The sequence below is a fragment of the Sinocyclocheilus rhinocerous genome, unplaced genomic scaffold (assembly GCF_001515625.1).
Source record: "Sinocyclocheilus rhinocerous isolate Xijiao unplaced genomic scaffold, SAMN03320098_v1.1 scaffold576, whole genome shotgun sequence".
NCBI classification, from domain to species: domain Eukaryota; kingdom Metazoa; phylum Chordata; class Actinopteri; order Cypriniformes; family Cyprinidae; genus Sinocyclocheilus; species Sinocyclocheilus rhinocerous.
The window spans coordinates 1581407-1605745 of record NW_015662167.1 but is presented as its reverse complement, the minus strand read 5'-3'; the positions used below and the strand labels follow the sequence as shown (position 1 = coordinate 1605745).

At 39.6% G+C, this 24339-nt stretch overlaps 2 protein-coding genes across 3 annotated transcripts; one reads left to right on the top strand and one right to left on the bottom strand.

The window, feature by feature from the left end:
* Positions 1–480: 480 nt before the first annotated feature.
* On the top strand, positions 481–13557 carry LOC107727806 (uncharacterized). Of its 2 annotated transcripts, none has more exons than XM_016537801.1 (3): positions 481–754; positions 6987–10079; positions 10588–13557. In XM_016537801.1, the coding sequence occupies exons 2-3, from the start codon at positions 7141–7143 to the stop codon at positions 10619–10621; spliced, it is 2973 nt and encodes a 990-aa protein (XP_016393287.1). In that variant the 5' UTR covers positions 481–754; positions 6987–7140; the 3' UTR covers positions 10622–13557. The 2 variants fall into 2 exon arrangements, with proteins under 2 accessions (XP_016393287.1, XP_016393286.1); XM_016537800.1 differs by having other exon boundaries at positions 6979–10079.
* LOC107727807 (DNA topoisomerase 1-like) lies at positions 13099–24339 on the bottom strand. Its single transcript, XM_016537802.1, has 21 exons — positions 24182–24339; positions 23753–23777; positions 20451–20547; positions 20089–20209; positions 19860–19906; positions 19097–19189; positions 18825–18900; positions 18639–18736; positions 18340–18455; positions 17833–17954; positions 17621–17743; positions 17331–17518; positions 17109–17253; positions 16164–16307; positions 15724–15909; positions 14750–14818; positions 14510–14624; positions 14292–14419; positions 14070–14164; positions 13802–13951; positions 13099–13715 (listed from the first exon to the last, which is right to left on the bottom strand). Exons 1-21 carry the CDS (start codon positions 24212–24214, stop codon positions 13613–13615), a joined length of 2274 nt encoding a protein of 757 aa, XP_016393288.1. The 5' UTR covers positions 24215–24339; the 3' UTR covers positions 13099–13612.

Below are 24339 nucleotides of genomic sequence, written 5' to 3'. Positions count from 1 at the left end.
TGGTCATGTGTATTCCGTTGCATGTTGCACATTAATTTTCCCCCCACATGGTTGTGTATCAATGGAGTTCCCATTCTATTCTATTCTATTCTAATAATATGAATTGCATGTTGCGCAACAATTTCCAGTTTGGTCGCGTGGCTATAGAGATCCTATTGTGTTCTGTTCTATTTTATTTTATTTTACTCTGTTGTAACATTGCGGACAGCTATTTCTATTCCGTACGGTGGTTTCAAACATGCGTGTGTAGTAGCCTATATGTAGTAGGCTAGGCACATGCTCACGATCAGTTGTCTACTATGGTTGTTTTCCCCCCTCGTCCTTATACGACCTACTGACCGAAAGCGCTGCTCCATATTTCTGGCTATATTAGACATTTGCGCATGAGTCACTCCCTTCAGTGTGTCTGCTCAGCCCGTCCTAGAACAGAGAGGGGTAGGATCAGGATTTTGGGTTTGGGTGACGCGTTTTAATCACGTGCCCTTATTTGAGAGCGCCTGGCGTACATTTCTTTCCCTTCTCGCCACTCCAGCAGCGCCCATGTCAGCCGGGCACATAATCAGTGTGCCATAAAGCAGTAGATGCTCCTTATCGCGGTGACCCGACGGGTTCACGTTAGTTCACAGGGTTCATCTGAGGAGAGGTCTCGGCCCCTCCTGTTCCCCTGAGACCCGGAGCGGAGAGAAACCTAAATGTTATTTATTTCTGTATCAATATCGGATTTCCATTCGCAGTCACCATAGCCGACGAAAAGGTAGGGAACTTTGACTTTTCAAAGAAGTGAAAGCGATTTATTTAGGTGACGCGAACAGTCTTCAAAAGTAGTTCTAGTAGAGAGAAGCGTGCCTTGTTATTCCACTCTTATGCGGCGAGTGAAGTCGCCTCTATGTATAAAATGGCGACAGTAAATGGGAGTGCTTAGTTAAAAATTTTGGTAATAGCCAAAATATTGCGCCGCGCTCCACACTCAAACTCGCGAGAAACGTCTAACGTTAGCCGGATGGAGGTTACTAGTGCCTCAATACGAAGCGAAAGGGTTAACTTACCAGTTTCTTACAGTTTGTTGCTCAATGTTCTCGTCTGCTTCCAATTTGATTATTCGCACGCTACAACGTGCCTATGTGATGTTACTATAGTATATAGTCTGTCCATTCCGGAGCGTCACGCGCCAGATTTCTACTTCAAACGGGGGTTAAAATGGGACCCGAGTCTCGGATTGATCGCCGGCGAGGAGCACGGAAATATTGGCGCATAATCGATTTCCAAAAGTGATCTTTGCGATGACGAACCCGAACCTTTCGGGGGTGCCTATAGTTTAAAGCTGGTGCAGATCTAGACAAGCATGCACTATCAACTGTTAATGGGTACAGAATGTACTCAAACTCGGATTTAACTCCAGATCGTAACCCTGGCTCTGATACCACACATTATAAATCATTATTTAGAATCACAGGCTCTCAGGGTGCTTCATCTCAACTCTCTGCCTCAAGCCTCTCTACAATAAACATCACTTTCTGCTAAAGTAAGCTACTTTTTAAAAGTTAGCAGGCAGAATGACATGGTAAAATGTGTTAGAAGGTCAGGATGCATGCTTTCTGTAGTTCCTTTAGCATGCAGTGTGTTTCGGGTGAATGTCTGTTCTCTTCTGGGAATAGTGTTCTGGTCTGCAGTGTTGTAATAAGGCAAGGCAATATTGCCTTTCATCCTGAATTTGAGCAATTAGGACAGCAAAGTGTTCAGAACGTGACCTTCCCAAAGTATTTGTGCTACAGAATGTACTCAAAGTCGGATTTAACTCCAGATCATAACCCTGGCTCTGATACCACACATTATAAATCATTATTTAGAATCATGGGCTCTCAGGGGATTGCTTCTCAACTCTGCCTCAAGCCTCTCTACAATAAACATCACTTTCTGCTAAAGTAAGCTACTTTTTAAAAGTTAGCAGGCAGAATGACATGGTAAAATGTGTTAGAAGGTCAGGATGCATGCTTTCTGTAGTTCCTTTAGCATGCAGTGTGTTTCGGGTGAATGTCTGTTCTCTTCTGGGAATAGTGTTCTGGTCTGCAGTGTTGTAATAAGGCAAGGCAATATTGCCTTTCATCCTGAATTTGAGCAATTAGGACAGCAAAGTGTTCAGAACGTGACCTTCCCAAAGTATTTGTGCCTACAGACTAAAGAAAATGCAATTTGTACATACATGCACAGTTTGCCCTTTATTATTGTGTCAGATTAGAAAAGCATGACAGCACAAAATGAAAGACTAAATGTTAAGTCGCTTGCGTGTGCACTTTATTGTATGTTGATTTCCAGTAAAAGCTGGCCATTTATGTAATATTCCTTGAATTAAGAGAGGAGAATTGTCTGCCTAATGCCAACTGGATTTCTAAGCAGAATTATAATTGCGGAGGCTCTATGTCCTCTATCCGTGCTATAAAAGCAGTCAAAATGATTAAATTATTTATAATGAAAAGCTCACTGTGCATGTAATAACAAAAATGCCCTTCTGTGATATCTCACATTACCTTATTAAATTTGTAAATCTAAAGAGTGGATGAATGTCATGGAGTAACAGACAGAAATGAGCTCCACAATAGGAGTATATCCCCAAAACCTCCCTGAAAAGCCCGTATTAACCTTAAATTAAGCACTTTTCGAGACAAACTTTTGGCTTAACGGCGGAGTGTCGGCCATACAAGTATTTCAGCTGCTCCAGCTCGGTTTTGTATGGAGGAGCCTGGCATTCGCTGAGACCTGGCACTTGACTCAGTACAATTCATGGTGCTCCGCCATCTTTCTTTTTTGTAACTAATGAGTGTGTCGCACCGGTGATCAAACTCCGCACATTGCATCAATGATTATTTCTCCCTTATTTGCAAAGTACTTTCTTTCTCTTGCAAATTTCAAAATCTTTTCCGTGCTTTTAATGGGAGATTTTTGTGTCGCAAGACTGGCGAAGTAATTCTAAAAACGCAAATAGCGTCTTTTGTAAAATTCTGGGGTGCTCTCTTCATGAAAAAAAAAAATCTGCCATGATTACAGAGCGGAAAAAGGGACGGATCCTCATTTGTTTCCAATTCGTATATTGGCATAAACAAATAGCGCAGTCAAATAAAATGTTTGGAGTTTTGTCTCTTTTGCGTTGGAGGGCTGCGAAAAATGTCCCCCAAGTGTGCGTTTTTTGGTGAAGAATAGAGGATTTAGTCCCCTCTGTGTGTTGTGGGCAAGGAAAGGGAAAGGAGAGGGGTTGCTATGGCAATGTTAACACATGAGTGGCAGCGCAGACTGGCCTCCCAAGAGTCCGTGCAGCAGTCACCGAGGTAAGGGGGGCAAAGCGGGCACTTCTGATGGCACCCAGCTTTCTGTAGTACTCTCATAAGGTTCATTGACTGGATTTAAACATAAACACGGGCCGCCCAGGAATAGCTGATGGTACAAACGCCTGTGTTGGTGGCATTTTGCTAATAAGTCACATCCTATAAAGAAGGTGAACTGTAGGATGCCTCAGTGGCGCTTCGGTCTCTACATAATTAATGTGGACGTGTTTGACGCCGTCACTGATATAGCTCGCAAACAGTGCCGTACAATGATGGCATGTAGTCACATGCCCATCTTACGTACTGGCACACACATTCAGGAAATATTTCAATGGCATGCAACCATTGCATATGGTTTCCACTTAGTGTCATATTTCCCTCGTAAATGGGAGCGCCATTGTGTAAAATGAAGAAAAATGGTCACGACAACTTCATACGCTGACCTCCTTTTTTCTTGTATTTATAGAAATATAATTATTATAGCATGTGTGCACTGACCTTTGTTATGGCTTCTTGGCGTTAACAAAAGTCTCATTCATACAGCACTTATGAAAGATGGTCATGTTAAAATCAACTGATATCCCTATAGGCTTATTCATATCAGCCTCGTGTAATAAAGCAGATCCAGTATGAGAAATAAAAGAGGACATCATGATCGTGTCTGGGAGCACTGTGTATTTTAGGCCATCATTTCAGTTATTTTTATTTTATTTTTTCCCCCTGAATGGTTTCCTCCTTTATTTAAAAGACAGCTGGGACCAGTGGAGAAAAAAAAAATATACACATGGACACCACATTGTTTTTATCCAAAATGTATTTATAGTCTAATGAAAGGCAAGCTCACGAAAATTCAGAGAAGTCTGAGAGATTTAATCTGCACACTTTATCTGGTGCCAATTTTTTACATTGAGTTTGAAGAGGGATGTTAGGATATATACGCAGCAATGACTTTACTTCATATGGTAGACACTCAGATTAGCAGTCAATGCAAGATATTTACATAATTGTTAAAGCGGAACAGGAGGAAAAATGTGAAACGCAGATGAACTTTATCCTAAAATGCTCCCGCACTGCCTGAAGTGTGGAGGAGTGCACCAAAAAAGAAGAGGATTTAGGAGGGTGTGGGAGTGTGTGTGTGAGCATATGATCAAATAAAAGAGAAGTGGGTACAATGTGGCATGTAAGAATACAAACATACTCGCAGCTTCAAAAAATGCGACTGTTTATAACAATCTGTTTATTTTAGACCCCTTATCATGAACATTTTTTCCTGAGCACATTTTGTTGCTGCGCAGAAAAACAGAGATTTTATTTCAGCTGCCTTATGAAAGATTTTCATGCTGAGAATCTATTGATATCTTTGCAGGCTTATTCAGCGTGGTCCCATGTAATAAAGGACGTCCAGTTTGGGATGCTTCGGCCTTTAATCAATAATGAGAGAGGATCTTTTATTATGTAAGGCCCGTATTGCCAGGCCTTTGGCCTCACACTGCATTTAATACTGTGCATCACTATCGCAAATGTTCAAGCAGAGCCAGCCTTATTAAATGTGTAACACGTAACATGATGTAATATTTTAGTTTCGAACTGCTCAAAGACATAAATGTAGGTCAGCGTTGTTGTGCTAATTTTCAACCAAATCTACTGCATGCCTTGACTCCACAGGTTGCCGGGATAAAAAGGCCTCCGGTTTCTCCGCTAAAGCTACAAAAGTACTGAGGCACACAGTAGCAGGATAGACTGTTTTGTGTTAGACTGGTTCACCCCGGTGCTGAAACACGAGGCCTCTCTTTCTGAGTTCCCTTTTCAATAGCTCACTGTCTGGAAACCTCTTGTCCCGTGTCTAATCGCACGTCTCGGTTGCCAGATAAAGCATCCCATTCTTTGACAAATGACCTGTTTTTTTATATAAAATTTTGGAACCATCTCCTGCTTGTCCGGTGCTAATCAGGCTAGTGGTTCAAAGTTAGGGTGTTGGAGTCATCTAGATATTAGCGTGTCTGTTGTGGTTAACTAGCATTTTATGGTTTATATTAGAAGAATCTGGAAAGCAGATTTTTGTTACATCTGAGAGAATGGTAGGTGCCCTCATTCATTCAGACACACTCCACAAGATTTTAACTCTGCTTGAACTCTATAACTTTGTAACAAAAATAAAACTCATGTTTGTAAGAGTTGCTGAACACATTTCAATAACAAAGATAGCTTTTTTTTCTATTCGGACCAAAGCATTTATACACACACATTTATGAGCAATGTTAATATTATTAAGCAACTTTTTGTATAGTTTCTACTCCGAGACGTCTGGCGCATTTTCATTAACCCCGATTCATGTCAGGGGTTAACATCTATTGATGAAATCTGAGTGTCATGGACTTGTAAGCAGGCTGAACATACAGTAAATGCCCATGTCTGGTTGCAGGGAACCAGGATTACAGCATAAGATGCTGGTGACCTAGTTTTATTTTTATTTATTTATTTTTCTGGCAGGAAGGCAGTCGTCATGAGAAATAAAAGAGTCAGTTGCAAAAGAGTACGTCATGGCCATGTCTGAGAGCACTGTGTATTTTAGGCAGTGTTTTTACTTCTGAATGGTTTTATCCTTTTTTTTTTCTTTTTTTTTTAAGACAGCTGGCAATACTGAAAAAAATATATACACATGGACACCACATTGTTTTTATCCAAAATGTATTTGTAGTCTGATGATGAAAGAGAAGGTCAAGGAAATTTAGAGCTAAACACTAAACAGAAGTCTTGGGTGGTTTAATTAGAATCTTTTGCAGATGCATAATGCATGGAAAAACAAGTATTATATTACTAGATTTATTCACCAGCTAGTATTTAGCTGAAATATTGAAACTGCTCTGACAAGATGAACTAATTTATGTGCTCTGCTATCAGCTTTTAAGATGTAGACAACACGTTCTTTCACAAATTTTTTGCTAGTGCCATTATTTTTTTTATAGGTTTACACGCATTAATTAATTAATCTTATATTTTATGTTTCAAACGTGCAAAGTCGACTACATATGGTAGATGTAAAAATTATTACAAATACATATTTTTAAAAACAGAACAGGCAGAAAAAATGTGAACCACGCATGAACTTTATCCTGAAATGCACCCTTACTGACTGAAGTGTAGTGTGTGGAGAAGTGCAACAAAAAGAAAAAGATTTAGGTGTGTGTGTGTGTGTGTGTGTGTGTGTGAACATGTAGAAATCACAGAGAACTGGGTTTGATGTGCTATGTAGGAATACAAACAATCAAATTTTTGGAAACAAACATTTTTGGAGTATATTTTTAACAAGAAATTGTATCTTGCTATCTGTTTATTTAGGTCTCTTATAATGAAAAATTCTTACAAGCACATTTTGTTTATTTTAGTTGCTCATAAAAAATAGATTTTATTTCAGCGCATCAGTACCACCAATGTTTCTGCTCTTAATAATGAACTGTATTTAGCTCTACTAGGAAAAGGTAAATAGAATTTTACCTTCATATTAGTGATTTGATTATAATAAACACTGAACAGAGCAGAGCATTTCAATAACCGTCTCTCTTTTAGAAACGTTTTTTAATGCATATCCCATGCTGACATTCATTTTTTTAAATTTTGTATCACAGCGTTTTATATCAAAATGTCATGTTTATCTCCTTAGGTTCACAGGGAGTTGTTACTTCACTCCCATTTACAATGGGAAGTCCTGATAGCTGAAAATTTCACCAGTTTCTGGTTCATCACGGCTGGCTGATGACACCTCAACTCCATACAATTCCAGTATTTGTTTCTAACACTTCACTCATCTGCACAATCCTATACTATGGCCAGCAAGAGGAAATCCACCGTTCCCTGTATGATTCCATCAAAAAGCAAGCACATGCGGGAGGACATCATACTAGGATGCTTACCTGAGCTCCTGCCCACAATACCCGAAGACAGCATCCTTAGTATCTCTTCAAAAGATGAGGATACACAACGATTCCATGATTTCTCAAAAGCCGAACCGAAGACTTCATGCTGGGAAAGGGGAATATATAGCTGCCCTCTGTGCTGCTTTGAGTCCGGAGACTTGAACCTGTTTCTTCACCATATGGACAACTGTCACATGGACTTTCATGCTCAACCAAACTTCTACTGCCTGCCTTGCAAGGTTTCAGCTGTGAAGTTTGAAGGCCTCGCTTTACATAACGCAAAATCACATCCTGAACTCCATGCAGCACACAAGAGAGTTTCCTTGCAGGTTACCAGACGAGATGGGGCTATCACAGTGGAGCAAACCCTGTTTACAGAAGAGGATTTAAGTGAATCCGGAATATCCATTACCAAGACACCCATAATGAAAATGACCAAAGGTGGGCACAAAAAAATTGTTGTCTCCCATACTGTTGAGGTACACCGGGCTGAGCCTAGCAGCAACAAGCCCGCAACTGTAACCAATGGCACTTCAGTAAGGACCTTACCCCTAACAACATCACCACATATCATCGGTGGCATTAGTGCCTCTCCGGTCCATAAAATCCCCAACACGCTTGGGATACCAGGGATGCATAACCGTGGTCCTCTGTGGAACTCTACTCCGTCATCACCTGATTTGAACACTGATCTCCCAAAGGTCATGATCCCTCTAAGTAGCATCCCAACCTATGATCCAGCCATGGATTTAAGCAGTTTTCTTAAGACGTCTTTTGGTAAGTTCCCTTACCCTACCAAAGCAGAGCTCTGTTACTTGACGGTGGTCTCTGGCTTCCCAGAGGAGCAGATCAAGCTCTGGTTCACGGCCCAAAGGCTGAAGCAAGGGATCAGCTGGTCTCCTGAGGAGATCGAGGACACACGTAGAAAGATGTTCAACACTGTATTCCAAGCCACAACAAAAACGTCACGCAACCAGATGCATCACCCCATTTCCCAGCACTGTGTTTCTGTCCAGTCCAACTCTTTGAGTTCTAACTATATACCACAGATACCAAAGGGAAGTGTAATGGGTTGGAAAGGAGGGGTCATAGTCAGCCATCCTAGTGTGACCCAGGCCACATCCCTTAAGCAGCAGCAGCCAGTGGTCCAAACGCCACAGGTAAATATCCATCATGCTGTCATCACTAAGGAAACTGGAAATGAATTATCTTGTCGGACAGCTGAGAACTGCAACATTGTAGGCAGAGGAGGCAGCGTTAGCAATCATGGACACACTGGAAAAGGTGAAGCTGGCTGCAGCTCGTCCATAAAGACTGGCATTAGCTGCTTGCCTGGCGTTCCCAAAAGTCAAAACAGCAGTTACAGTGAGGGCAGCATTATGACTCTGACGAACATAGTCAGGAAAATTGACTGTCATATCAATGACAGGAACGCAAATTGCACCAGCAAATCTAACATCAGTCCAACTTCCATTTATGGCCAACAGAAGGCATCCAGTAATGCGAAAGAAAACAGCAACAGCTTTGCCACCACCAGCAAATATAACAACGGAAGCACTTATAAAAGCACCAGCCACAGTACTATTTGCACTAAAAGGGAGGGAAACATCTTAGACCACACCAGCAAAAGCAACGCTGACACTAGTGTCATTTGTAGCAGCAGCAGCAACATACAAGCTGAAGAATTTATACCACCCCTTACCCATAGCCTGGTTCCACAGCCTGGAAGTCTCATGGATCCATCCCTTGGAAAGGGCAAGGTATTACCTGAGCAACCAGTGACTTTGAAGCAAAGCTTTATCCATAACCCATTCCCAGAACAAAAGCAGTTTATTGCACCCCAAGGTCAACCATACCACATACGTTCTTTGACAGACTCCCAGTCTGCTGTGGGGGGATCATTTAATAACATGCCCCAGAGCTCCCTTCAGTCTAGCCCTTCAGCAAGTTCATGTCTTCAGGAGGAAACAAGTCAACACTCCTCTCCATCCCTTTCTGCTCCTCAGGAGCAACATTCTCCAAAAACCCTGCTGGGAGCACCTCAGGTCAAGTCCACAGACTTTACTGCTGTCCACTACAAGGAACATGACCCCAAGCACTTACCTGCCTTAGACAAAGACTGTAAGCAATCACATTTTGATAGAGAAAGATTGCACAGAAACATAGCGCAAAACAGCAGAGCTGAACAGCACAGCGGAATTACAAATACGTTTTACAAGGCTGACAAGAACGAGCATAGCAACCTAATTAACACACTACATACCTTCACAAAAGATAACACTAACAAGGCTAAACAAGGCATGCCACTTTTACGACAATACATACAGGAAGTGGACCAATGGGAAAGCAACAGTGACTATCATGAAGAGCCGAATGTGAGCCCTATGAAGATAAACGTAATAGCATTGAACAAAGAAGAGAGTTTGTACAAGACCAACAGCAAGCAGCTAATCAGCAAGCCGTTGGAGAACTTGATCAATGATGGTGGTCCCAGCCATAAAAACCAGTCTTCAGAATGGCACGAAAGCTACCGGCATGTACCGGTGGAGGCTGAGGAGCGTATATCTGATATAAGTAACACTGAACCACATCAACCAGAAAACCTTGTGGGGCTTGAAACAGAGCAAGTTAACCGCGATCTACGCCCGGAGCAGAAAATTATTCTTCAGAGTCTAGACTCTGAAACTCCTATGCTGCCGATAAAGAAAAAATCAAAGGAGGCTACGATGGATTTAGACAAACCAACTACAGGAGAACAAGACTACTGGGAGATAAAAGATGAGCAGCATCAGCAACCAATGGGCAACCAGAGTTTGAGGGGGCATCAAGCGCAAGACAGTCAATCAAGGTAATGGCTGCAGACCATTGATGGACCATTGATCAGGTTATTTGAGAAAAATAAAAACAGCTAATTTTAAGTGTCTTCCCAAGAGACGCATTGTAGTTTTTCTAGCAACTGACTTGTTGAGTCTTCAATTGCTGTCTACTACTCTTGGATTGTCACATCACATAACAGTGTTTAAGGTAATCAAAGTAGTGCAAATTTTAAAATTAGTTTAATTGGGAAACGTGAATTAAATTATGTGCATATTAACAACATTTGGCCTTTTGATCAACTTATTTTTGATTAGTCACGGCCACGCACATGATTATGTGCTTTATTTAAAAGGCTATTTTTGGCGTTAGTGAAGGCAGAGCTAATGAATTATAGATTTACTCAAAGTGTGTCTTAACGTGAATAAATGATGAAAATTGTGTGTAGCAAAGTGCCGGACTCTCAGATCTCTTGTGGAGTTCATGGTGTGATGCTGTTCGTTGTGTTTGGCTGGTCTTACACATCTTTTTCTCTCCAACAGGGACTGTCTGAGAGGAGAGCTTCTGAAAGTTTAAGGACTTCACTCCGCGCAGCGAAGAAGCCGAGGATCCCGTATTCATCCTGAACATTACATTTCTTGTTTTCTTTCAATATGACAGCCGATGAGATTGTAACACATTTGTGATAGTCAGTGGACTTGAGTTTTCGGAAGGTGGCCCAATCTAGAGAGTAGCCACTACAAATGTAGGTCTGATTTGATTTAGGTAAATTCTGTGTAGGAAACTATTATGTATATGCTTGAAACTGCACTATTGAGGGTGTACTGGACGTTAGGAATGTCAGTTAGATATTGTGATACTTTGTAATATGTCAGATAATCAACACTTCTGCAATGCCTTGGGTTTTACGATAGTCGTTGGGATATTCCAACCTGTTTTTCCTTCATGTCCAAATCAAATAAGTTCTCCATGGCTTATTTTTTCACACAACATTGAGCAGTTGGCGACAAATCATGCACTATAACTCGCTTTAGTGGTGTCTGTCTGCACACACAACTAATTGGCCAGACATTGCCTTAAACGTCACCTTTCTATTTGTATGACTGGCTGCACAAACAAGCTTTTCAGCAACTGTGTTGATGTGTGTATAAATTGAGGATTTGAAATCCCAACAGAACTGCTGCTATATCTTCGGAGGCGTTTTTATTTTTATTTTATAAGCATTAACAAGACTATTATATGTGAAAAGCTTAAAAAGAAAAAAAAAAGAAATGTTAATTTATGGTGGAGAAAGTTTAAAACAGTGTGCGTACAATCCGAGGGGTATTACAGTTCTCAGACAGTCAGCTCAAGTGCTCCGCTATCTGGATATTCCCTGTGTTTGAGTTGGGCTACGATATATAAATATATATAGTATGTATATATATATATATACACACACACACACATTATGCATCATTTATATGCTGCTAAGTTCAGACCATCCAAAGTGAATAACAGGTGCTTTTCATCCCTTATTATTTGCATTTGTATCCAATGTGGTTTCTCTTTTAAAAGTTAACACAAAGATACTATCTGGACTTACAGTATTACCTTCCCATCAGTTCCCTTTGTGCAGGTCTGTCTAAAAGAACACAGTGCACTGGAGTGTTATACTTTCTACACATTGCAAATCTTTTGGTAATAAATGGAGAATGTCAAATTTAAGAACTGGTGTCTTGAATGCATTTCATGCCGTTGAAAGATATACACAACTTAGCAGAGACCAATTCTAAAGAAACTTTCAACAGCTTTCTTGGGCTAAAACGATGCACATGCAAACAGTCAACACACTGTCGCGTAAACAAAGAGGGAGCAGAAGAAAACCATCTTGAGAAAATAAATGATTAGAATACCTTCCTGAACGCAAGAGTCACAGAGAGGTCCCGGGTGCACTTTTCAAAAGGAATGAAACCTTGCCTAAGTCTACAGCTTGGCTAATACATCATACAGGCCATTCTTCCAAGACAAACAGGCAGGGTCTTTTTACGCTCCCCCTCGGAGTTCTTCCTGAGGCCTGTTCTCAAAGCAAGACTCGGTGCTCGTTTCACACGGTTCTGGGAACACAGGAAGTTCTTCAACCCATTATTCTAAGTGTAACGCATCTTAAAGCATTAAGTTTTTGCAAAATCTCACCCATTATGGCATGTGGAAGACGAAATAAGACATTTGGATTTGGCTTCAAAAACACAACATGCAGGTTAAGTTGTAGGGTTTTATTTTTAAATAACCTACAATTGAGCAAAAAAATAAAAAAAACATGATCAGAGGTTATGGCATGAGCTCGATAAGTTGGAAAAGGTTACATGGCTGCCACTAACAACAATTCTTCCCAGACTGGAGTGGAAATAAAATGAAGATTCTTAAAGTCCATGTTAAAACAAGTCTATCCTTAAAACTTGATACAATTACAAAAAATAAAATAAACTGCTCAAAAATCATAACAGAATTTGTTTTTGGCAATGTTGATTTCCCTCACATACCCTTCAGAAATAAAAACCCTTTTGCTATACCCTGAAATAATACATCCTAATAGTGATATTTTCAAGTAACAGATACAGGAGTTTCTTTTTTCTTTTTTTTATCTTATGGATACAGTCATCACACATTAAGTTAAACCCAGATGGAGACTCAAAGCCATGAAGACACAATCTATAGGATACTGGAGACAAAAAGGGAGGCAAAAAAAGAAAAGAAATTGGTTCACATTTACACTGGAAACAAAACCCTGATATATATGCTGTAACAAAAAAGAAATTCACATTCTGCATGTTTAAGGAAATATCGTTGAAGCCGTAGTCACCTGCAGCTCATCCAAGCATCCTACTTTGTGGTCTGGACATAGTTTACACAATAACTCCAGTTTCAAAGTGAACAGTTCATGTAACACTCACTTAAACACACAGCTTTTCGTGGTCATATTTCCCATAAAATATCACACCTGGTGTACACATTTATTCTCCTAAAAAGGCGTATGGGTGTACTTTAAGCAATTCTTTGATTTTTTTTTTTAAATCTTCTATTAAAATATAGAATTCATTATTAATACAGGAGGGCTAAAAATACAGCAAAACTAAATATGAAACGATCCACAAAGCAAGTTGTAGTTGAATACAGTAGCTATAGGACCATGTAAGTTCATAGTTTTCAGACATCCTTAGGCCCCGTTGTCCAGAGATGGGAGGGGAGTGAGACAGTAAAAGTGTTCAAAAGGTCAAGCCACTGATTCTCCAGTTCCTGGCTTAAAGACCATGCAACCTCATGCACAGGCCGTCCATACTTCATTCTTAAAAGACCGACCCAATAAAACCTACAAGATTTACAGGTCACAGCCTAAAAAAAATAAAAATCAGTCACCCAAATCATGACATTCAGGCCTCCTCGACACTATGCTTGCTTCACATCTTTTCCCTTGCCAGGTTCATAACCTGCTGGAAATCACTTCGACTAAAAGTATCTATTAAAAAAAAAAATTTGAAAAAAAAAAAAATTATGGGGTGGAGGGAGAAGTAAAATTGCAAAGAGGATTTAAAATTCATAGTCTTTCTCAGCCATGTCGATAGCCCAGGCAAATTTCTCACGCTGAGTTTTGTTGTAGATCTTCTCTATCGGGACGCCAAGCTTCTTGCACCTGGAGGAGGAAAGAATAAAAAGGATTAAGACACCGAAACAGACAAGGGGCATCTTACTGCACGACATATGAAAGCGCCATCTCACCAGGCTACTGAGATACGTGGGTCCAGGTAGTTGAGCTTGGAGGTACCCAGGGCGATCTGCTTGTTCTCCTCCCGGTCGGTGGCCTGTACCTCCAGCTTCATCAGCTGCTCCTCGATCCTCTGCACGGCTTTCTTCTTGGACTCCACGGCCCTGGGTTGCCAAAACAACCAACATCAAAGCAGCATACAATCACATACGAACGCACAATGAGCATCTAAAAGGCCAAATTCAGTTGGGCGCCCCTTCAAGCAAATATTTTGACACTCACTTCTTGGATTTTTCATCTCTGCGTACTTTGGCATCAGCCTTGGCACTCTTCAGTTCTCTTTTAGCATCGGCAAGCTGTTCCTTCTTTGCATCAATCTGGTTTTAATGAACAAGTGAATGCAGGAAAGGCAAACATTTAGATGGTCCAACAGACCCTGCACTAACAAAAAAAAAAAAATACCAGCATAAAGACAAGGAGGACAAGGTCACAAACGTCTCTTGCCTTTGTCTGAAGATTTTGCATGGACTTCTCAAACGTCTTGGGTGGTGCCCTCTGGTGGTTACACAAGATGGCTACTGCTCTGTTAGCACGATTGTAGGAAAGGATCTTTGCAGGAACATTGTCTTCAGCTGAACAAATACACTTGAGGTCACATACTGTACATATCATGACCGGGTCTGTTAACTCTATCCTCTTTACATACGGTGAACGGTACTTACAGGTTGTGAGTTCATTCAGCTGCTGCTGTAGTGTGATGGAGGCATTGTAAGTACGGAACACTTTAGCCGTAAGTCCATCCATCAGCTCCTGAAGATGCTTGTTCAAAATAGAGGTCTGCAAGAGAGGGAAGTCATTTTACATTCATGTTACATACATTGTCTTAATTCAAGGCATTCAGCTTAAGGTTGTTTTTTTCATTCCAAGCAATAAATAACGGACTGGTGAAAGCGATGGCTTACATTGAGACGGTCGAAGAGGTCATCCTCCGGCTCCTTGTCCTCCATGAACAGCTGAAGATTTTTGAAAACCTGTAACATTTTAAACAGGATTTTACACAAAAGACAGAACCAACACATCTGTGCTAATCAATAGCACTCAGATGAACATTTTTTCATTTGTACACCAGTAATTTGAAAACCACATTTGATTTATACAGTGCCTTTCACAAACCCAAGGACATTTGCAATGTAGAACAACAAAAGACCATAACCAAAAACAAAACAAAAAAAAACAAAAACTGGCATGAATTGATGACTGTAGAGAAGCAACAAACTGAGCAACGACAAGCCAATGAATTTGAGTTTTGAAAATATGGGAACACGAATCTTCACGTGGCATCTACTACACATGTAGCACAATCAAAACTCAGTAACAGTTAATAACTTGGCAACAAAGATCCAGACTGCATACAACAGCATGATAATTAATCAATTCTATTGCATATTGTGGTGCTAGACTGTGACAAGCTTTAAAAACTGTAAATAGGACTTGATTACATGCAATTAGTAACCTGTAAAGTTGCAGAAAATTTTTTTGGTGTAAGGACATGGGCTGCAGAGTTTCGGATATATTAGCTCTGTTCCAAAACCTAATGAGACGCCTCAGGCAGCATCCTAACCGAAAAGGAACCTCTTAAGCGACTGATTTGGAACGCTCCATTTCAGCAATCTGTGCTACACACAAGAGCGCTGCGGACCTCTGCGTAAGCTTTTCAATATTTAATTAAGTATTTATAAATCCACATTTAGTTTTCCTTGTCCACCATCTTGGGGAAACTCAACTTTTTGCAATAACTTACAAGATTTACCTAATCTGAAGAATACATGCGATACGGTCTTATAATTCAACTAAAATGAGCCTTCAGAGGTGTGCTTTTGATGCCTTAAAACGTCGTCTCTGTAGGGAGTGTGGGGGGAGAAACACTACAACTTACCCTCTTCTCTACGGGGACTTTGTTGTAGTATCTAATGGAGTCTTTACCAAGGAAGTCGAACTCCACCACATACTCCTGGCCGTCCATCTCTTGATGGAGAGTTAGATGTTCCACTCTGAGTGAGCAGCAGCCCACTGTGTCAGCCGTCTCTCCTTCCTCCTTTTCATTACCTGCTCTCAGAGCCAGCTACACCAGAGAAAAATGGAGATGCATAACACCGTTCTGCTTTTCAACTTCTGCATTAGCTCAAAAAGATACTACAAACATCACAGTAAATGTACGCCCATTGAAAAAGAAAAAAAAAAGATTAACTGAACCAAATGCACTTTACTCTTTATAAGTGCTTTTAAAGAGTAATTTTGAATTAACCTATTCATCACAAGCTTTCAGGGTCATGGGCTTGACGCGAAGGATGTTACATTGATCTAAGCAATGCAAACCTTGTCAATGAAGTAAAGAGCAACAGCACGCTGTCTGATCCTCATCTCTTTTGATTTCCAGTCCTCGCGGTATTGCGCACGGATCCGATCCACACACTTTTTCAACCGACGGGCCATTTCATATTTCTGCCAATCCTTCTCTCCCTGCAAGTAACAACACGTGGGATACACCAATATTAAAATTATGGCCAAAACCAATAATTATTTTCATGTTATGGCAGAAACTGAAATGGCTAATATCTATACAACGGTCTATGAAGATTTATTGGTTAAACTGACTTTACAAAGGCAGAAATGGTACCAATGTACAATACAGTTCAAAAGTTTGGTGTCAGTAAGTTTTTAAAGATTAAAAAAAAAATAAAAAAAAATAGTATTTTATTCAGCAAGAATGCATTAAATCGCATCAGATTTTTACAAACGATTTTGATCTTTCTATTCAACAACAGAAAATCCCCCAAAAAATTTAAAAATTAATAATTGGTCCCACTTCAAATTAAGTGGCCTTAACTACTATGTACTTTCATGAAAAAATAAGTACAATGTACTTATTGTGTTCATATTGTATTGCAAAACACTTTTGCTGCTATTGAGGTGGGATACGGGTAAAGTTAGGGACAGGTTTGGTGGTATGGGTAGGTTTAAGAGTGGGTTAAGGTGTAAGGGATGGGTCAACAGTGTAATTATAAATGTAATTACATAAACAGATGCAATTACATGCAGGTATTTATTTTTTTTTTAAATACAAGTACACTGTAAAAACATGTATGTACACAATAAGTGCATTGTATCAAATTATTATTTAAATGTAAGTACATAGTAGTTAAGGCCACTTGATATAAAGTGGGACAAAATAAGAGGAAATACAATCCTTGGCTAAATCAGTGCTTAGAAAACCCAAATTCTATTTCAATAGCATGCCTTCAGTCATGTGCTAATTTTTACCTTGATCCTTGAACTGGGGTTCAACATGATGTATTTGATAGAGCCTTGGATATTCTCAGTCCAGGACACCAGCCACGTCACCTTGTTGTCATGACGCACCTCCTTCCACTTTGTCCCAGGTGGTGGTTTAGGATGCTTTGAGTCCCTACAATGAGAAGCACATGATGTAAAGATGTTTTAAACCAAATGGACTGATGTCGGACTGTGATGAGCACTCCTTACTTGCTGCAGTTAATGATAATGTCCTCAGGACGGATACGACGCTTCAGCATGCCCATTTTCGGATGGTCACCTCTGCCACGGAACAAGCCTGGAGGCTCAATACGGAAGTTAGCAATGCGTTCTTTGTGATTGTCCATGACACAGAAGCCATACTCCTGCAGAATGCGCTCATTCTCCTCTTTAATTTTCTTGAAGGAAAAAAAAAACAAACAAAAAAAAAAAAGTACTAAAAACAAAACATGCCAAAATATCACCAAAATTCATTTTAGAAATTAGAGGTAAAACCGTACCAGTTTCTCTTCTTTAGTCATGGCCTTCCTGGCTTCGGATTGAGCTTTGAAATATTCACTCATTTCAGAAAAGTCACACTTGTTCAGATCTGCGAGTTTGGATTTCTCTTCAGATGTCATTTCCTAAAGTGACAAGATCGTGCAAGATTAATAAAAGTCATAAGCAATTATTTAAAAAGCAAGGGGGAAAGATGACAGATTGTCAACATTACCTTCCTCCAATCTTTGAAGAAGTTTTTCCGAAAAACATCCTTAGTGGTGTACTCATGGTCCAACATTTTTGCGAAGAAGGTGGCCACTTCCTCTGCACCAGGGCTGAGTTTCATGTGTTTTCCTGGTGACGGACCATAAAATATCAATTAAGCAGTTTGAGAACAGCAGCAAAAGAACAGAATCCATCTTTTATCAGGACTTTTCAAAGTTATTAAAGCCTTAACATCTGAATGTAGTAAAGCCAGTTATAGAAGATAAAGGTCAACATCCAGAATAAAGAACTTTGAGTTTGGTTGGAAAAATCTACATTGTCTTTAACGGACAAACGGAAACAAAACACAGACAGGGCATGTGTGTTCAACATAACAGAGGTGTTTAAAACATCTGAAGTTTACGCAACCCAACACCTGCTTCTCCGAGTTTTGATGGCAGTCCAAACAGAGCAACCCCTGAATAGGATGATCTACCCACCTTGTGAACTGCCATTGAGTCATTAAAGGACGTACCGTCATAATAGAACTTGACATTGCTGGGAAGAGGCTCATATGGTGGCGCAAATACAGGCCCTTTGTGTTCCAAAAACTTCCATTTCACGCCATCTGTGTACCTCTCTTCCTCCCACCTAAATGGTATGAAAAAGCACAGAGATGGAAGGATGTAAACCAACATCCCAACACAAGCAACCAAAACGGCTGTGCAAAGTGCCAGAACAAGGGCATTTGTGATCTGCACCATATCCCCGAATAAATCAGAAGACGAGGAGTCAGCCTATAATTACTTAACCATCAGAGGATGTGAGACTAACCATTTCCACTTCTCTTCTGGCTCTTTTTTTGCTTTTTTCTTGCCATCTGTGACAGCTTCTCCTTTCTTGACTTTTGTCTTCTTTTTGGGCTTAATGTCCTATGGCAAATCAAAAGATTCACATGAATTATGTTTAAAGACAATTCTTGTAAAGTGTAACCTGGAGAGATAAGCTTCATCCACTAACCTCCTCTTCCTGTTTCCGTTTCTTTGCCTTCTTTTCTCTTTCCTCGGTTTTAATTTTTTTGGGCTTGAACTCGGCACTGAAGAAAACAAAAACATTAAGATGTCTGGTATTTCCACACCTTTCATTTACCATATAACCTGCTCTATTTGCTCGAACGCTTCACGTTTTAAACAAAGATTAGCGAATCAATGTGCTTTCGTGACTAAAGAAGATTGGAAGGTTCTTATGTCACATGCGAGTTCAAGATGGCCTGCGAATGCAATGTCACTTACATTACGTCATCATCGCGCTCTCTCTTCAGAGACTTCTCGTGTTTAGGAGAGTGGTAGAAGTCATTATTCTCAGGTTCAGACTTGATGAAAGGGCTGCGTGAAGGATAAGACAAGCATTATTCATTTTCTTGCTCATCTGATCAAAACTGAGAACCCTTTTAAATTGTCTCAAGATAAATTCATGCTTCTAATTATGTGATTACAACCACACAGTTGATCTTAAAGGGATCATATCACAAGGAAATGAAATTTTCCTTGATCTTTGGAGAAACAATTCACTTTAGAATGAAAACATACTGTAACTTTCAGAACTCAAATCCCCTGAGTACAAAACAAGCAACTATTGAAAGTTGAACTGATGAAATCCAAAGCATTAATATCTGAGCCCAATTTATATAATCGCACCTATTTGGTGTTTAGAGGAAGTATAGATACCATTACACCAAACAACAGAAGATTACGAGTAAAAAGGTGTAGGAAGTTCACTAATATTGTGGGGTATGTAGCAACTAAATGATTCCCAACTTTGGAAAATTAAGTGTGCTTCTAGTCATTTCAGTATTATTCTAATTTGAGTTGCTGATTTTTCTACATATTTTTTTTTTCATGATTTCATAAACAGTCCTGTTATTTAAAAAAAGAAGAAAGAGAAAGAGAAAAAAAAAAAGAGAGACACGTCTCTTAATAAACACGTCAGAGCTACTCATGACATTCATATCTTATAGTTGTGTCATTCACAGTCACATTTAGGGTCCTTACTCACCTTTCAAATCCATTCTCTTTCTCTTTTTTGGGCTTGCCATCGAAAGACTTTTGAGGAAGGAAATAAATAAATAAATAAAAACAAATCAAATACACACAACAGAAAGAGGTCAGTAACAGCACTCAATATTGTGTGAATCACAAAAGACTATTTACAACTCCTCCAGAGCCAGAGGATTTAGCTCAGATAAAACTGTTGCAATGTAAAAGTAACAGAGGCCTCTGCCCACCCTTTCCTCCTTTTTCTTCTCCTTGTGTTTGTCCTTCTGCTTGTCTGAAGATCCATCTTTGAGCTTCAGCCTTTCTTTATCTTTATCTCTGTGCTTTTTATCAGAGGAGTCCCTGTGTTCGCTGCCAAAATGCAATAAAACATGTCGTGATCTAATTGCCACAATGGTCTGGTCCATCAACAAAATCGGCTCCAAATAGATGACAGTGTTTACAAAGGAAGTTGCAGTAAAGCCAACATTCCTTCCTGTGGTCTGAACACTGAAGGCCACGCCCTGCTTATCAAACACACCCCGTAAAGAGCAAACTGGGCTATAAAGCGCCTATATATCTACCGTAAGAGTGAATAACAGTGACGTCATACCTGTTGCTGTACTTTGATTTCTCACGTTCTTTGTCTTTCTTGTGGTCCTTGTGTTTGTGTTCTTTGTCCTTGTATTTATCTTTGTGTTTGTGAGAATCTGCCAACAAAGAAATTAAAGATTAAGTAGCACATTCAAAAGCCAACGAACACCTGGCAACAAAAGTATGTCCCTGGAACAGGAAAGACAGATTCAAAAGCACAGATAACTGGGGGTTAGAAAGTGTACAAAAGAATGAAGTCAAACAGACCTCCACATTGAAATTGTTTTACTGCTATAGGTATTCACAAAAACTAGGCAAAGAATAAGACAGTAGTTCATCTGGAAACATTATGGCGGCTCATTTTGCTCACACCTGGATGAGAAATCCATTTCAGAGTGACCTGCACAAGCCTGCCAAACGCTGAAGACCATTTACAGACAACTGGTTTGAAATAAGTATGGCATGACACATTTTGGGTTGTCCTCGCCCGACCTACTGCAGACACATTAGTCACACCTTGCAGATTTTGGCACTTTACCTCTTTACGTGAAGTGTCCAGTTTTCACTCTCAGCTACGTATGGTGTTTATAGGGGCCCCATTCTTTGCAGACTGTTTACTCAGAGAACTATTGCTTTAGGAAATGTGTAGGTTGGTAGGCCGGATTGGGTTACAAGAGGGCCAGGCATATTCTACTGACACTGTAGCGGACAGTGAGAAAGCTGGAGGTGTTTTGTAACAGGCCTCCCAAAAGGGGAAAGCAAAATGATCTCTCTTTCTGTCGTGAGGACCAAAAGAACGAACGGGAATTGTACGAGGCTTCGGAATCCAAACGAACTCAAATGTCATCCTTTAAGAGCACAGATAAACAATGAACCTCATGTTACAATAGGATGCATTCAAGCATTAAGAGGGACAGGAGTGCTCGGTTAGGACATGAAATCAAATCCTTATTCTTCCACAGTACGCATGAGCGCATTACCAAACGCGACAAACCTTTCCCTACCTCTAGATATGCATCCTTAACTGAGTTCCTGTTCAGGCATACATTCAGCAATATGCATGGGATTACCTTTTAGCCTTCATTTAAAATATATATATATATATATATATATATATCGAAATGCAAAAATAAAAATCCTCACTACGGGCCAACCATTCAGCATGTTCATTTTGCCCTTCAGCAAAACACATGCACATCTGGGACTGTGGAGAACTTATTTGTGAACTGTACCCTCTAGTGGACAAGTTCATTGTCAGCAGAACTGTTACATGCTGGAGCTTCATAACAAAAAGCAAACCCAAAATAATGAAGTCTGAGTCTATATGACTGAAATAAGCCTTTTGACTAAAAAGAACATACTGAGATAACCAAACAAAAGAAACACAAAAGAAAAGCTTCATGTACTAAAATTACTTCTAAACACAATTATATTCAAAGTACATGCTAACCTTACACAAAAGCAGTCTCTGCATAATTTTGAAGACTGCTAGGCCAACACTCATTGCCTCATATACAATTTTTTAAAAAATCCATTATGATAACATTTATATTACATAGTTTCTGGTACACATTAGCCATGCAAATGTGGTACAGTATGGGAAGACCATGCAGAATGTGCAAAATAAAGCAATTTTACACAAATCATGTCATTGTTTATTAAATACATTGTCTAATTTTATGTGCCAGGCCTGAGCATGGGTTTACGTTTGTTTATGTTAAGCACTTGGTGGATGTTCAGTGGAATGACATGGTGTAAACATGCAGCTTGTGCATCAGCACAGTCATGGGTTAAGCATCCTAGTTGCTCTTATTAAGGGAAGCAAAAATGACTATCAGAATCATCATGCCCATTCAAAGTAAGGAGGTTGTGGATTTTAAATGTAACAACAACAAAAAAGGCAAATTTATGAGATGACCTACATAATTACTGTAGTTAAAAAAAATTTTTTTTTTTTAAAGTGCCCAAAACATCGACAAATCATTTAGCCTAAAAATCACAGACTCGTTTGAACAAATTACAGCCAAATGAAAATGCACAATCACTGCCTGTTATGTTCAGCTGCAGTTTTGCTTAGTTTAAAAAATAATAACTTTAATAATAATTATATTAAATTAAAATATAAAAAGTGTCAGAAATGTCAATGATGCCCTATAAAAGTAGTGTATAATATTCCCGTCTTATCACCTAACTGTTTGTGTGTCAGAAATGTTAATCAAATAATTTATGGAGTTTACATTACATACTGGTAAAAAAATTTATAACCTGAATGCACTGTAAGTCACTTTGGATAAAAGCGTCTGCTAAATGCATAAATTATTATAATTATTATTACATTTGTTCATGTATAATCAACTGTTTACAATTGGCACCTAAATAATGCATTGCATAAAACAAAAAGAAACAGGTGTCTAGTGCAGTGGGATTGCTTGTCATGGCATCTTAAAAGTTTTGCCAAGACTGTACAGAAATGGAGAACAACTTCATTGATCTTTTGGAGGTTTAAAAAAATAAATAAAAACCTACAGTCATTATAAAAGCAATGTTATTTTGCAATACCTTTGGTTGACCATGTTTTGAACCTACATGACCAAACTGATCTCACCAATGACACTTGTGTGAAATCAGGTATATGTCTAATGAAATCCCACAGCACAGGCTCATTCAAGTTTATTAAGTCTTGTTGCAATTGTTCATCTGAGGCAGATTATATTACAGTACAGCTCATAAAAACAGACGAGTTTTAAAGATGCCAGATTCCTAGATAATTGCAGTTACTGATTTGATTAGTAAACGTGCATTTTTCAGCACATCTCATCGAATAAATGTGTTTTTGAGGTTGAGGGTTTATTTTCGTGCGTGGATCCGGAACAGGTCACGCACGTTTCTCAATCCTTCGCCTCCATAATCACGTCGATGTGCACTTAACGTTCACTACACTCAGACCACTAGACAGAGAAAAAGAAAATGGCGCAGAGACTAAGTCCTCAACCCCCAAACCCTCACTTTCACAAGCCTCGTTAGACCGTTTTTCTAACTCTACAAATGATCAAGCTATACTAACTGGCAAAAAATCTCTTTCTCTTTCAAAATCGCCGTTTTTCGTCGATTTTAAAGCAACGTAAATACGATTTTTTAGGGCTCAATTTGAACAATAGGCGCTGGTCAGTGAGCGAGATGGGACTTAGTCTCTGGGACGCCATTTCTGTCCTTAAAACTAACTGGTCGTCAAGCAAGCTCCTGAGCGATCACGTTAGATGTGTAAAACGTAAATTTGAATTATCAATATCATAATGTGGTGATTAGACAAGTCCAACTCACCATTATGTCTGGATCCCGAGTCGATCTGCGGAAAAACAGTGGTGTATAAGTTAATGTTAAATCGTGCCCTGTCAATAGGCTGCTAACTTTCAACTTGATGCTAGTCGGAGGGTTAGCGCTCAAGCTAACAAGCCTGTTCATAAAACAGCGTTTAAATACCACCGCTGCGGAGGACAGGGGACTATATAAAGTTTTAATTCCCAAAATGACGCATTTGTTAGGACACGTTAATGTAAGAAAAGCGTCAATAGACAGCAAGAGCTGAAAATATGAAATTATTATATTCAAAGCCGACTTCTAGTGCCTGTTAGCTTAGCATGCTGGGGGTAGACTGCCGCTGCGGATGGAATTTAAACAGCCGAGCTAGTGACTACAAACCCTCAAGAAAGAAAAATAATAACTGACAACGTTAAATCACAAACACTTTACCTGGGAATCGTTGTGGGAATGGTCCCCACTCATTTCTATGGGTCTTATTTTTAAAATAACACTGTTAAAAGCCTGTTAAAGTAAAATGCCGGCGAGGAGCTGTAGGCAGAATGAAGAAAGACAGAGTTGTGTAACAGACCAAGCCCGAAATTCAAGGC